The sequence below is a fragment of the Micromesistius poutassou genome (genome assembly GCF_964030765.1).
Source record: "Micromesistius poutassou genome assembly, chromosome: 8".
Classification (NCBI taxonomy): Eukaryota; Metazoa; Chordata; class Actinopteri; order Gadiformes; family Gadidae; genus Micromesistius; species Micromesistius poutassou.
In genome coordinates, this window is record NC_140278.1 from 18,316,009 (window position 1) to 18,330,562 (window position 14,554).

The following is a 14,554-nucleotide window of genomic DNA, read 5'->3' on the forward strand; positions in this document are numbered from 1 at the left end:
TTTTTTGTCTTCATATAGCAGTGTTTGTCCAAACCTTGACCTCGTATACCAAAAACATAGCAGCACAAGTATTTCCTTGGTCAGTAGTGGAGCCTCAGTGTGAGCCCTCTCCGGCTAGGACAACACTGCCAGATTCATTCTAGTAATCCTTTTCAAACTTTCAACAGAAAACCGGTTGGTTTAAACTGTCTGATCCCCATGTGTTGTTCAGGAAGAAATCCCACTACTGCTGCTGCTGCTGCATTGTAAATGAGGGCCGATTCAACAACCTGTTGCTTCCTGCGTGTTGCTAGTTTCCCCCTCAACATTGACACCCTCTCTATTCCTCGGCCCGCTGTTCCCATCCCCCAGAGACGGCATGGATTGGTGATCACACAGACACATTTGGCACCCATCTTGTGCATAAATAGTTAAGAAGGAGTTTGGTAACGATCAGGTCGTTCCTGAGATTAGAAACACAGGCATAGCTCTGCTTGTGGACGGTAGCTTTAACACCTTTAGCAAGGAGAGATGCTCCTTCACTGACCCACAAATGTGTCAACAGCCCCGACAACATGACTCAAATTCTACTTGTCATCACACACAAAATATATTTGAAAAATTATCAATTATCACTGGCTAGATATGTGAAAAATGCATGTTTCTTTTCATAGGGTAGAGAAAATAAGCCTTTTTTATTGCTGTCTAAAGTATAAATTCAAATCCTCCAAGTGCAATAAGGGACAGTGAGTTACAAGGGTGCAGGTGATCGCGAGGGAAAGAGGATATGACGCGTTGGTGGCAATCCACTTAAGAGGGGTTGGAAACTGATCCTGACCAAAAAGATGCAGATTGTAGAGGCATCAGAATACAACCAGACATAAAAAGGTTAAAAGTAAAGTGACCCTATATATAAATAGAGTAGGGGGATCCAAAGAAGTAACAATTACAGTAAGAGGATGCAGGGCAACCCCAGGATAACTATGTCAGATTACACAAAGGTCCTCTTCTCCTCAAAATAGAAACAACAAAAAGGCCTCACTCATTTGCATCCCAAAACGAAGTGCTGTGAAAGACTAAACCCATCTTAAACCTACTGACCGCATCCATGCCATCTGTTTCACCCTGGGCTGTAAAGGAGAAGCAGGGAGGATGAGCTTAAGGAAATCAATCCGGAGTGAGATCTGCAGATCACAGCTTCTTCAGCAGGACAACAGATACCGGTGAGGGGTTTTGTTTCTTCAGAGAACACCGCAGAAGAGTAAATAAAAAAGCTGTTCTTGAAATAGCCACGACCAACATAATCAGCTGAGTATAAAGAGAGGCTTACCATGTATAAATTAGTTAAGCAAAATCATTTTCCAGTGCAAATTGCTCGATTCTGCAACATGAGGAAAAACAAAAAAATGTCAGTGTAATCTAATATTTCATAATCACATAAAAGTGTACCCACTTGATTTTGATTATAGAACAATTTAATAGAAAAACCAACACTGCGTTCCTCTTAACAGGTCATATACAGATCCAGTATATTTAAATATTTGTGTTTCTATGTGTGATACAAACTTCAATTTACATCATTGTAAAAACCTGGTTAGAGAAGCCAGATGAAAAGACAAGACAACATGGTCACCAAAACTCCACCCTTTAGAAATCTAAATAAACTGTAGACGTGGATTTAATGTACATATTGGCTTACAATGTAACAATAAACTTTAAGTCTTAACATCAATCTCTCATCCCTTGGACTCCAACAATGGTCCACATTACATACATACTAACTTTTGATTGTTAAGATAAGGGATAGTCTTCTTGATGTCCTTACCTTATTTAATTAAATGGCCATTTGTGTTTAACCTCACTATTGAGTTCAAAAGCCTGGGGCATAACCGTGTTACACATCTTCACTTTTATCCTAAAAAAAAAAAAAACCCTGATTAAACCATTTTTTAAATACCAATGGAAAAAGCACAACTGACGGCTCCAAAGACCGCCGGCTGACACGATGAAACTGAAGTGAAACATGGCAACCAGATCATAACATTACTATTCACAAACAAAAACACAATGATGGCTTTAGAAGTACATAATTCCTGCTTGATAATTATTGCTGCATTACATTATTTCCCGCCGCCCAACTTAAGTTTACAAAAGGACAATCAAACTTGGTGGAATTGAGTGTGAAAACACCCACACTTGATTCAGCGAGTCAAAAGGTTAACGTGCTTCGTGGAACCCTGGGCCACACACGGAAAAAAAACAATGGTGTTGTCCTCAACTATACTGCATGTACTCACTTGAAATACATTTATGGCATTTGTTATGCTGTGTATAGAAAATTTACACATTTGCGACAATCTGCATCTATTACCACTCTCAGCCTCACTGGTAAACTAATTTAGTTAAAACCCAAACGTGACTTGTTCCCTGTGGAGGGAGCAGTAGATGGAAGCAACGAGGCGCTCTTTGTATGCAGCTCAGTGCTCCTGCACAGTACGTCTGAGACAGTGTGGGAGGAGGAGAGAACACACTGACATGCATATTTGCGTGCAAAACAAGAGAAATCCCCAAATCTGTATATCCCCATCATTTCCTGAGAGTTTCACATGATCGATAAGGGTGGATATGCACGTGTAAGAGATCACAACAAACAACTGCTGGTTTATCAAATGGCTGACAAAAAGATGAGAAGTATCCAAGAATTCTTTCAATGAAAGTCTTTTGTGCGTTTCTTTCAGTCTCCATAAGTGTCGGAGGGGTAGTAAGATGCTACCATGCAGTCCATATATATTTCTCTATGCGTGTGTGAATTTGTGTGTGTATGTGATTGTCCACATAACGCTTTATGTAATTCACATATGTACAACATCAAAGGTGGTTGGCTTTAGGCAGTGCTAGCAAAATAAATTCTACAATGGCCTTGGTAATGTGATAATGTCCTCTTCTCGCCGCTTCTCGATTGTACTGCCCTGGTTTCCGCAGTCTGGATCGCTGGTCAAGAAGGACATGGTGGGCAGGGCAGGAGAGTGCTACTTTAAAAGGGGCAGTAATGGCGTGAGTGAAGGTGCGAGAGGCAAAAAAACCAATGAGGCAAAATTGTAGAACAGTAGGGGTAGTGAGAGTAGGGGTAGTGAGAGAGGAGAGTCGGGGGGGGGGGGGGGGGGGTACACATGGCATGTGGATGTCTTGGCTGGTTCACTCGTTGAAAGAAGGGTAGATGGGAATCTCAAAGTCGTCGCTGTTGAAGCTGGCGGGCGGGTCCAGGATAGACAGCATGTCCTTCAGCGGGGGAGACAACGCGGTTAGGATATTACAAAGAAAGATGACATGGTTGAGAGAGAAGGAGTAGTGTTAACAAAGAGCTGGCCCATGGCCTGGGGCCAGGAGTGTCACCATGAGCCTGTGCTAAGAAGCCTGATGTGGGGGAGTTTATGTTTGGATTTGTTCAAATAAACGTTTAAACATGTCAAGCAAGTCTTTGGCTCCATGTTTTAAACGCTGATAATTCGAACCAAGTGAAGTGGCACTAGGAATTGTTTGGGGGCCAGTATATTTAAGATGGTTGCAAACACACTAAAATATAATCCCCAGTGACTTACAGGGAACATGTCTTGCTGGTTTCCCTGAGCTTGAGGATGCTGCTCTGTGTGGTTCTGTGCATGTTGCTGGCCCTGCCACTGGGGCCATACTGCCTCTGCTGCCCGGGAGGGGAACTGGGCTGCAGACTGTGAGCCACCTGGAAGAGATAAAAACAACTTACTTTGGTGACAATGCTGCTCCAGGATTAAAAAACAACAACAACAACAACAAACTAATAAGAGCAGTAGAATGACAGAAAAAAAAACACCTACCATAACCATTGGTGTTGAGGCTGGTGCGAGCGTTGATATGCGAGTAGTTGGCTCCATTCATAGTTGTGGGAGCAGCACCTGTTGGCATCTGACCAAAGGAGTTGGAGGGGCCACCTACAAATCCCCCAACGGCAGCGAATGGAGGCGACATAGTCTTTGCAGCTTGAGGAGCCACCTGCTGGTGAGAATAAGAACAGACATACTTAGTGTCTACAAAATATCTAAATACAAGGCGTGTCCTGGACTCAGATCAAGTCTAATCTGATTTATCAGGCCAGACCCATCGTCGCTTGAACGTCAATTAATAAATCATTCTTTTGTATATATGCAGGTCGGGGATGTCCGGGAATTGTGACTTTTTGTGTAGTTTAAATGCTTGAAAATGATGAATTGGCTTCTGAGTGTCCCACAGCTGTGTCTAGGCTGCATCTGTATTCAATTTTGAAAGAAAATATATAGGCTACTGTTAGCCTACAAAAGGATCATATAATATACCGTGAGAACGTAACGGTTCTGAAACTGAGACCGTATCCGCAGCCGCATCGCAGACCGAAAACAGAAGTGATGCCTGTGTTTATTTCCCAGCCAAAAGGTTTGTGACGTTCAGCTCTGCTTGCAACTCATCTAGCGTTCTTCTTGAGATGTCGAAGTGCCTTTAAGTGGCGGGGTCTGTGTGGACGTGTAGAGCTCTGTTATGGGCAGCTGGGGGCCGGGATGTCCGAGGGATGGCTAAACTTCTCGGCCACACGTGGCGAGGTCTGTGTGGATGTGTGGAACTCGTTCTGGATAGCCGGTGATTTTGATGTTCGCGTCCGAGAGAGTAAGGCCCAGTCCCATTCCTCCCCCCTTATCAAGAACACTTGCTTTGAGTGCCCTTAGCTGCAAGTAAGCTACCGAGCTGGCTAGTGTTCAAGGATTGATTTTAAGGGAAAAACAGCTCTCCCTCTTGCTCCCTTAAGTATTGGGACACCCTAACTCTTCGCAGGAACGCACAAAATCTAGGGTTAGGGCTCAAATCTAGGGGAAGGGGGAGAATTGGAACAGGGCCTTAGTCTTCCTGTTGAACTATAGTATAACGCAATGGTGTGTGTCGATGGTGAAGCTCCACTTGAGCAGCGGATTGTTGAATACCGTATAATCTAAATACGCTAAAATACCGTCATGGATATAATCTATCTATGGAATCAAACAGTGGCCGTTCGGATTTCGCACAGAATTGACAGCCGACCATGACAAACCCTGTATCAATAAAGAGGATGTAGAAGTGTTTGAGGGATGATAAAATTTAAGTTAGATGTGAATGTACCATTCAGGCGGCACCATTTATTGGCATCGATAGACATTTAGCACTCTGTCTCCCAATGAAACAACCCACTGTTTCACGCACAAACTACATTCCCGAAACGACAATTAGACTATTAAAGACGACGTTGACTAAATGTATTTCTATCTGAGATGCGAATCCTCGAAGTTCATTCAAGGTCACCCCTACAAAATATACGATGATTAAATATGAATAAAGAATACATTCAATATCCTCTATAGGGCCTTTCCTAAAAAGCCAGGGATTTGCTTTGTTCAGATAAGCAAAGTGGTTAAAACAGAGTGTGAGGCTGTGGGAGTTGGAGCTCACCTGGTTGTTGAAGGAGGGCCTGGGGATCGCCCCCGGCTCAGCCACGGGCCAGCCCCCAGTTGGTCCACCCTGAAGGGGGGCGCTGGCCGTGGCCGGAGTGGCGGTGGCCGGAGCGCCGTTTTGACGGGACATCTGAGCCAGCATCTGGCCTGCGGATTGGGTCTGCTGGCCCATCTGTTGGACCATGCCCACAGGCCTGTCAAGCCAGAAAACAGCAGAGAGAGTGAGCAGAGGTTGCTGTATGCAGAGACACAGGTTCAGACAGATCTCTTGACATGTCAAAACTGTAGTTACTCTTATGTATGACTGACTGCCTGACTGTCTGTCTCACACACACACACACCTGTAAGCGTCACTGGGGCGGTTAGGGGTGAAGGCGTTGGCTGGAGGGTACATCTGGGCTGTGGGGGTGGAGGTGGAGGGCATGCTCTTGGACTGGTCCTGGCCTGGGTAAAGAGCCGGGTAAAGCTCTGCTTTCTCCAGGCTCTTACTGTGGTCTAGCCCTGTTGCCGTCACAGCCTGCACCGGCATCTGTGGTTCAACACAAATATTATATAGCTTATTCAAACTCAAAAACATGGACCTCTGCAGGTTAAATATGATATTTACATTTTAGAGTGACAATGTCAAAATACTTATCTGAAATATAAAGTATATTGACTTTTTTAGCCTATTTAAATTGTCTACAAATCAATTTAAGTGGTATCCTCCCATTGTGTTCAGCAGAAAGAATCACGTCTCGATAGTGCTTAAAACAAGGCACAATGAAAAACAAATCTTTGGTCAAGTTATGAGATGGTCCCCCTTGTGTGAGGACGCAGTGTATACCTTCCATGGAGACGGTTGGGCAGCGGCACTCCTTTATCGAGCCATTATCTGGTAAATATTTCTACACAGTAGGCGAATTACAAAGTACCCTTCCCTAAACAATAGCCTAACTAAAATACAATCTCCCAGATACGTCTCACGTTTCAAAAAGTTCCCAATTGATTAAAATCACTCTTTAGGAGTGTATCCTGCTACAACAGTTAAAAGCAGGTTATAAAATAGTTTCAGTGGATCTCCGGTGTGCATGTAACACATAGACTGTATAAAAAAATCTGTTAAAAAAAGTAAAGATATTGAAGGGCTCATACAAGCGAGAACACGATGATTAAGACAATGTAATCCATGAGCGTTTTGTATTTCAGGCATCCCTAATGCTGACAATATGTGGATTTATTCTATTCAATTTGGCCAGCTGAATAAGGAAAAGCCAACAGAAATCCTTCCTTCTTTTTTCATGTTTTCATGAATCAAAATCATGTTTTGAGGTCCAAAGAGACGAGGGGCTATTCAGACAGTCCCAGCAACAGTGTGTTGCTGGGAGAGTGAGAGACCATGAGGCGCAAAGGGTCTGAGCAAATCAATGGGCTACGTGTAGCTCCACATGGATATATGATTTATACCCATTTTAACTACAAAATTTTTTTAAAAAGTGGCAGTCCATGTCGATATTGTGGCGGCCATCACAATATCAAACAACACGATAAATCAATGAATGGGAAACACTGTGCACAACATACCAGACACACAGGACTAGGGGGTGTCTGACCTGTGGAAGGGTGATTTGTCCAGGCTCGTAGCTAGCCTCGCAACCGCCACCTCCCTCTAGCTCCGCCTGCTGCTGCTGCTGCTGTAATTGCCTATAGGAGAGAGGGAGAGAAAGAGAGAGAGAGACAGAGAGAGCGAGGGAGAGAGACAGATGGTGGAGAAAAGGGATGAAGAGAGGGAAAGGATTTGGAGGAGAGAGTTAGTTACAGTATATCTATCGCAACAGGTATTTTTTCAGTGTCCTTCACCAATGAGCCAGAGATCCCAAACACCTGCCAACCGACAAGAAACACACACACACGACCCACCACCTGTCACCATGGCAACAGAAGAGAAAGAGGACAGAGGCAACAACAACGATACCTTTGGAAAAAAAAAATAATAATAAAAAGTCAGTCACCTACACCACAGGGGCAGTGTTAAGAGGTTCCCTCTATTTCTACCTATTCCGTGATGCACAGAACAACAGACATGCTTTTAAAAACACCAGCAGCTCTCAGATTCTACAAGAGGAAAGACTCAGATACCACTTTTCCAGCAACAGCTAACAGGTTCCGTTCCGCCCGCCTTATCTTGACCGTTCTAAGAATTTCGACCAAAGATAAATTGGTTTGGGAACCCGAAAGTGGATTCTCAGCTGGAACCCGAAAATAGCATGTTTTCCTGGAACTGAAGTCCGAACCATGACCTCATCAGTGGGTGCGTCATATTCAACAGGATGAAAACTACTGGCTACTTCCAGGGTAACGCCCCTCTACTGATGACGCATCCCTGACTACAACAGTGCCGCTCAAAACTAGTGGAAACACGGACTAGTTTGCAAGAATCCTGAACGGAACCAGAGCTGATGTGGTGGAAAAGGGCTCGGAGTGAGGCAAATGATAAACAGGCTTAAGAAGTGCAGCAACCGTCGACTTCAACCGAGAGCCAGCTCCTGCCCTCCAGCACAGTGGAGGAGCTGGGTGGGAGCTGGTCTGGTCTCACCTGCTGGACACATGACCTGGGCTGAGAACCACAGGGAGGCCGTTTGGGCTGCCCTGACCCAGGGAGGGGGTCATGGAGCCCCCCGGGGACGAGAGGGGGGCGGGGGGGTCCTGACCCGAGGTTCTACTGCCCCGCAAACATGAGCGGAGCAGAGGAGAGGGCAGGGAGTGAGTGGTTAGACTAGGACCTGGCCAGAGAACACACGGCAGTACTGGGTGGGGAGGAACTTGGGGTAGGGGGGTGTAAAACAGTTGTCAATCACATTTCTTCACAACAGTAAATCTTGATTTGATACAATCAGATCATTGTCTTTGGACTGATGTTGTGCAACCGCATTGTGCAAGACTGGATGTGGAGGAAACGGCACCAGTGACTCACTTGACGTTGGCGTTGGTACAGATGATGTACTCAATCTCCTCGGAGAAAGGGTTCTGGAAGGTGAAGGAGCTGGTTCTCATCAAGATCCACTCTCTGGATTTAGAGCGGAACCGGAACATCACCGACAGAACCTGGCCCTTCAGCTTCACCACCTGACCACAAAAGTAATAATCAGCCTCAGTCCATGGTAGTGGCCTGCCATGGATCCCCCACACAGCACCACAGCTCTCACCCGACACACGCTCCACCGCCCTACCTGTTGGAAGCTGTCTCTCAGCAGCCCCTGGTCTTCGGGATGGGCCAGCTCCAGAATGCTTTTCCCAAGTAACTCCTGTGAGACGGAGTGATGACTTTTAGTGAAGGAATTGTTTTCCCGTGCCCCGACTCGTTTTTTTTCATGGAGGTCTCATGGTAAATGGTGCAGTGTGGTAGCAGGGAGCAGCCAGTAAGACTCACCTGGGGCTGGTAGCCCACGGTGGCCATACAGCGTTGGTCCACAAAGGTGAAGGTGCCCTGGCAGTTGTGGCGGGAGATGAACTCCACAGGGACACTGATGCTGTTGATGTCCAAGTCGCCCGGGCAACAAGTCACCTGACACGGAACGGGGAAGAAAACGTGAACATGCGTGAAAGTTTCCCTTTCAGTTTGATATTATATATCAAAACGTCTGGGGCGTATAAAGGAGACAAGCTCCCTTTGTTCTCACAAGAGGCATCAGATGTGTTACGCCTGTCCTACCTGTAGTCTTCCGATGGCAACGAGACAGTAACGACTACCCTGAGTGTTGTCCGCTTCTTCGTCGGTTAGAGACACTCCTAGCAGATGAGCACACACACAAATCGCACACATCACATGCTGCACCCTCTCGTTCACACAGATGAATAGGATGCCATCCAGCATTACGTTCTCTTCTGTTCCTCAAATCTAAAAAGAGGGTTACCTGTAGGAGGCCATGACTTAATATATCCGGTACAGTGGACCACTGCATACTGCTGCTCTCCTTCTCCCGCTGCGCCCAAACCATTCCTGTGATGTAAAGTCAGTTCAGCTATCATAAATCAGCCAATACTCTTAATATATTTTTTAATATAATCAGATCTTAAATCCATCCTTAATAATAAAGCTGCCAGACCTTTCTTAAAACAACTGATCCTTTCGCCTCATGGAGCTCACCTGTTCCTATTCCTCAGGAAGTTGAGTCTGTTCATGGATAAGGGTTCCACTGCACACGAGCCACACCTGGAAGCACAGGCACACACCTCAGTAGGAGACAAAACACATAGCTCTCTGCGCACACATCTCTGCATTGGGGGGGGGGGGGGGGGGGGAAACATGTACTCACGTAAACAGGTACTCGTCAAGCAAACCAGAAGCCATTACAAAAATATAAAGTCTCCCTTTCGCAGTAATGCATTGTTGAGGACTGCAGTTCCCTCACGTCCGGTTTTACAACAATGACCGCCCTCCAGGAAAGCCCCCTATATCCAAACTGAAAGTGACATTTCTAGCACCGAAGTGATTCTGTGGTTGTGGTGTATAAAAAGAAAATCACACATCTCAATAGCAGTTTTTGCAGTTTGACAGTCCCTTATTTTCTAAGAAAGATATTCAACAGATATTAAATGTCTGAAATACAGCGATGTGGCACGGGGGACTGGAGACGTGATTGTCGGTATGAGTCTCTTGTGTATGGGAGGGTATACCTGGCCAGGAGACAGGGCTTTCAGGCCAAACCGTCGCGCAGCAGCACTCATCTTTGGGTCAATATTTCTGCAAATTACTAAGTACCCTACCCTAGACAACAGCTTCACTAAAATGCAATCAACTGGATGCATCTCATTTTCCCCATTGGATATATAAAGAATGCTGTTCAGAAGTGCATTCTGCTAGCTCTACAACAGCTAAAGGAAGGGTAAAAAAAACTGCATGGACAGTATCTCCCGTGTAGGTAGGTAATAGATTAGAGCAAAATGCTTATTTGTGGAAACTGTCATGGGTACCTTAACAGGCATAAAACAATAACAAATAAGCGCCTACAAAACTGAGATTTGAACCGTGTAGTTGACAAAAAAAAAGTTTAACGCCATCTGCACGGATGAAGCTCTGCATGCACCCACATCCATCAATACAGACCCACACCCACACACACACAGAGTGGACAGGTGGGTGTTAATGCGAGCAGAAGACGAGCCCCACCTCATCCTGCAGATGAAGGAGCGACGGGCCCCCATACTCATCCTGACTGAGGACTGGGGGCTCTCTTTCTTCACCGTTCCCGTCTTCAGGTCCAGCATACGCCCTGAGAGAACCAAGACAACAGGCAGATGGGACCTCAGACAAACCACTGGGGGGTCAGGACTGTGTGGAATGGTTTCTGTTCGGCCACTGGAAATGAATCTGAATGTGTGCCTATTTAGGTCCATCAGAGACACTGGAAGTGGGGTGTAGATTGAGTGAAAAATGTTTTTTTTTTTTTTTTACTACATCTCGAATGTGAGGAGTCTCTCTACCTGTGGTGTTCTCTGCTGTCGAGAGCTGCTCCCTGAGCTTCTCCGTGTCGTCAGGGTGGAGCTGGTCGTAGAGGGAGGAGCCCATCCAGTCGGACTGGGACTGGTTGAGGACGGGGGTCAGGGAGTCTGAGACGTGGACGATGCGACCGGTTTCACAGGACACCACAAACAGGAAGCCGTCAGCCGCCTCCAAAACCAGATGCTTCAGTTCCTTCAGACAAACGGCGGGGGAGGCATTCAGGCTTAGATGGGGAACTCAACGGGCCAATCCTAATTCATTTAAATACAAATCACATGCTGAAAATACACGTCTACACGTTATACTGCTACAATACAAGATGGATAATGAGGAGACAAGGACAACTGGTGACACTACCTCGTACACAACGAGGACCTGCCTCATGAACCACACCATATAACATACCACAAAACATAGCACTCGCTAGGCCTGGGCGATATGGCTGAAAGACATCACGATATAACTTTATCATATTGATCGATATCGATAACTATTGATCATTTTAATGACCTAAAAATACTAGGAATTACCATGCTGGATTTAAACACTTCTGTTTAACACTGAATATGACCTTCCACTGTTCTTCATTGATAAATACTCCAATGTCGACACAAAAATTAAAAACACTCAAATATTGTAAATAAGTATGGAACCGTGTTTGTGTAACAAACCCAGCTGCTAGATTCGGTGGTCCAGTCTCTTATCAATACATATTGAACACGTTTTATATTGATATTGATCAAAAGTCTATCACTATACAATAATTTATTGTTTTATTGCCCATGCCTACCACTCGCTCAAAAGTGATTCTCCCAAACCTGGTCGTTGAGGAAGCAGGGCTTGTAGGACCCATCTGTGTTTGTGGTGCCGGGCCCTCTGAGAGACTTCATGTGCGACACCGCCATCCGCAGGATGGTCAGCTTGTCGGGTTTGCGTGCCAAGGCGCTACAGGTGGGCACCATGTCGGACAGTTCTGTGATGTAGGCCGTCATCTTGTTGCGCCTCCGCCGCTCAATCTCGCTGTGGTTCTCCCTGGGGTGAGGGGACAGGGGGGGGGAAGAGAGGCGGACGGGTGACGGAGAAGAAGGGGTGGAGATGGGGGGGAGGGGGTAGAAGCAGTCGGGCAGGTGGACAACATGGAGTAGAGGTAAAGAGTTAATGTTGCAAATGTATATATGCAGATTGGGAAGAAGTGGGAAAGAGAGAGAGAGCATGATGTGTTGTGAAACAATGGATGCACTGAACTAACGTGTAGTCGTAATGATATTGTATAATGATAGTGGCGAAGCAAGAGCGCCTGAACTTTTAAAGCCAGCCTGAGTGAGGAAGAGAGGAAGTGCGAAAAAATTATCTTCCGTTGTCCTGAGAGTAGAAGAGAAGAGAAAGTAAGGTAGAGAAAAGGGGAGGGATAAAGCTGGGTTGCTCAAGAGGTATAAAACCAAAGTAAACCAAAATCCTCAATGCACAAGTGTGAAGGATTTAAGAAGGACACACTTCCTAAACAGCGGATAATACTGTCACACAGATTTGGAGCTGGCTAGCATCTCCTTATATGCAAAGCTGTGCTCTTCATCTAAATCCCTGGTAATTAAAATCAGCCCCCAAAAGGGTAAAAAGCAAGCTGTGTGTTGGACTAAAGGGAGGAAAGGGCAGAGCAGCAGTTTGATAAGGGGTCTGTTATGGATACAATACAAAAACTATTTGTAATGTTCCTACCTGGCATATCTCTCTTTGTCATTGGAGCCTCCTGATTCGTCATCACACCTGAGATAATAAAGTGATTTAACAACAATTAGCTTGAATTACATGCTGACATGCAACAACAATAAGCTGGCATGGCTGGGAATGACAGGCATTCCCCCCTTCACCAAAAACCATGCAAAAAAAGTCACATGAAGCAATGACGCATGTACCTGAAGAGCTTGTTTCCTTCATCATCATCATCATCTTCATCGTCGAAATCTGGCCTATATTAATTGGAGTAAAGGCTCTTATTAGTGGCATGAAACGCACGTATATTTTAAATATACGCAGTATTGTGTATACATCAAAATAGTTAATTATTCTTAATGAATAATATGAGGTTGCATAAGTACATATGTTGCATATGTAGGTACAGAAACGAATATTGGATTATTTCTGCTTCGATCGTAGGGATCACTACCTAATCACATGCGGCAAAAAAAAAGAATATTCAGATAAAAACATAACATTGACCGATCTAAAGACTTACGCTGCTCGTCTTTTATTGGCTCCTTTCGGCACAAGAGCTCCACCAGTTGCTTGGGCGCCACTGGGGCCCATACCCAGATTTGAATTAGGTAAATCTAAGCAAAACAAACATTGATGAGCATTAATGAAGCCATTTGTTCGACTAATAAAGCAGACAATCTTTTTCATGAAAACCCGTCAAATACAACAACTTGCTTTTAGGTATGATAGCCTACTAAAGTATTTGCAGTAGGTTAGTCCAGTTTAACAACCATAACATGTTTTCAGTGGATGTCCAGCTATCACTATCAAGCTATGTACTAGTTATCAAGCATTGTGTTCATGTCGGAATGCCAGGCAATGTTAGATGTTTGCTAAACTGCCAGCTGGCCCGTTTGGTATTATCGCTCCAACTTGTGCAATCCCTGGCCAGCCTGTGAAACACAACAGCTCTGACTGGGAACCATTAGCCTCGCAACAGAGCTAGCTGAGGCTGTCACGCTATCAGAACCAAGTGTCATATTTAGATACACAATAAACGCATCTGCCAAGTTGACAGCTGCATGATCGTGGAAGATTGTAGCAGCATTAGCGTCACGTTACCTGGGTTTGGAGAGGGAATGTCCATGTTGGATAACATAAACAACCAAAACAACTTCAGCTACGGAAAATCCCCCAAAAAAACAGGGTTAGCTCGGTGCTAACTAGTTTCCTGTCAATGTTCTGCTGGCGCCCGAGCCTTTATTTTAAAAAGGCCAAAATCCAACGACATGACAGATAGCCTACTTTTGACTTTGACAGCCCCGTCGATTCAAATTCTGAGAAAGAGATACTATATGTTATTTACTGACACTTTCTCGAATCTCCCCGGTTTAAAGTCCCTAACTATCCAAGATGGCGTCTCGGGTTAGCGCTGGGAGCGCGAGCCAATGCAAGCCGCTACAATGTATCCAGTTCTGCTCGCGCTATTGGACGGCCCACAAGTTGGATACAAATGACGTACAAAGGGGCACATCCAGATTTTCTCCACCGCGCTCATTGGGTATATCCATGAAGGGTTTTTTTTATGGATATAGTAGCTACATTAAATTATACGTAACATATTCCTAATATTCATATTATATGATATATAACATTTAATATGTTCATATAATATTTTCACTCGGGTCATTCAGGCGGAACCGAAACAGAGACTCCTTTGTAAACAATTTAGATTATATAGTAATGCAAACGCAAAGTAACAACAGGGAAGCAATAACTACTGTAAACAAAGGTATGTTGTTTTTGGATGTTTGCTTTTATTATGAATAATACTAAGGCACCATTTAGCACAAAAAAAACTAATGAAAAATAAAAAATCTATACTTTTGATGGGGAGTTGGCTAGTTGGTAATCA

At 44.8% G+C, this 14,554-nt stretch overlaps 1 protein-coding gene across 4 annotated transcripts; it reads right to left on the minus strand.

The window, feature by feature from the left end:
- Window positions 1-1,443: 1,443 nt before the first annotated feature.
- On the minus strand, window positions 1,444-14,076 carry arnt (aryl hydrocarbon receptor nuclear translocator). 4 transcript variants are annotated; one of them, XM_084471364.1, is made up of 20 exons: window positions 13,762-14,076; window positions 13,181-13,274; window positions 12,861-12,914; window positions 12,664-12,711; window positions 11,766-11,979; window positions 10,929-11,139; window positions 10,615-10,717; window positions 9,592-9,657; window positions 9,359-9,444; window positions 9,157-9,233; window positions 8,875-9,009; window positions 8,675-8,749; window positions 8,419-8,570; window positions 8,041-8,166; window positions 7,058-7,148; window positions 5,807-5,994; window positions 5,464-5,659; window positions 3,831-4,008; window positions 3,579-3,715; window positions 1,444-3,258 (listed from the first exon to the last, which is right to left on the minus strand). In XM_084471364.1, the coding sequence occupies exons 1-20, from the start codon at window positions 13,796-13,798 to the stop codon at window positions 3,175-3,177; spliced, it is 2,352 nt and encodes a 783-aa protein (XP_084327490.1). In that variant the 5' UTR covers window positions 13,799-14,076; the 3' UTR covers window positions 1,444-3,174. The 4 variants fall into 4 exon arrangements, with proteins under 4 accessions (XP_084327490.1, XP_084327488.1, XP_084327487.1 ...); XM_084471362.1 differs by lacking the exon at window positions 8,041-8,166 and having other exon boundaries at window positions 3,831-4,005; XM_084471361.1 differs by lacking the exon at window positions 8,041-8,166.
- Between the last annotated feature and the right edge of the window lie 478 nt (window positions 14,077-14,554).

Coding starts and splice junctions, on each gene's coding strand:
- arnt (XM_084471364.1), bottom strand. CDS start 13,798: ATGTTATCCAACATGGACATTCCCTCTCCAAACCCAG. Junction 9,658..10,614: donor TCCTTCATCTGCAGGATGAG/GTGGGGCTCGTC, acceptor CTGTGCTTCCAG/GTGTGGCTCGTGTGCAGTGG. Junction 8,750..8,874: donor CCGTGGGCTACCAGCCCCAG/GTGAGTCTTACT, acceptor TCCGTCTCACAG/GAGTTACTTGGGAAAAGCAT.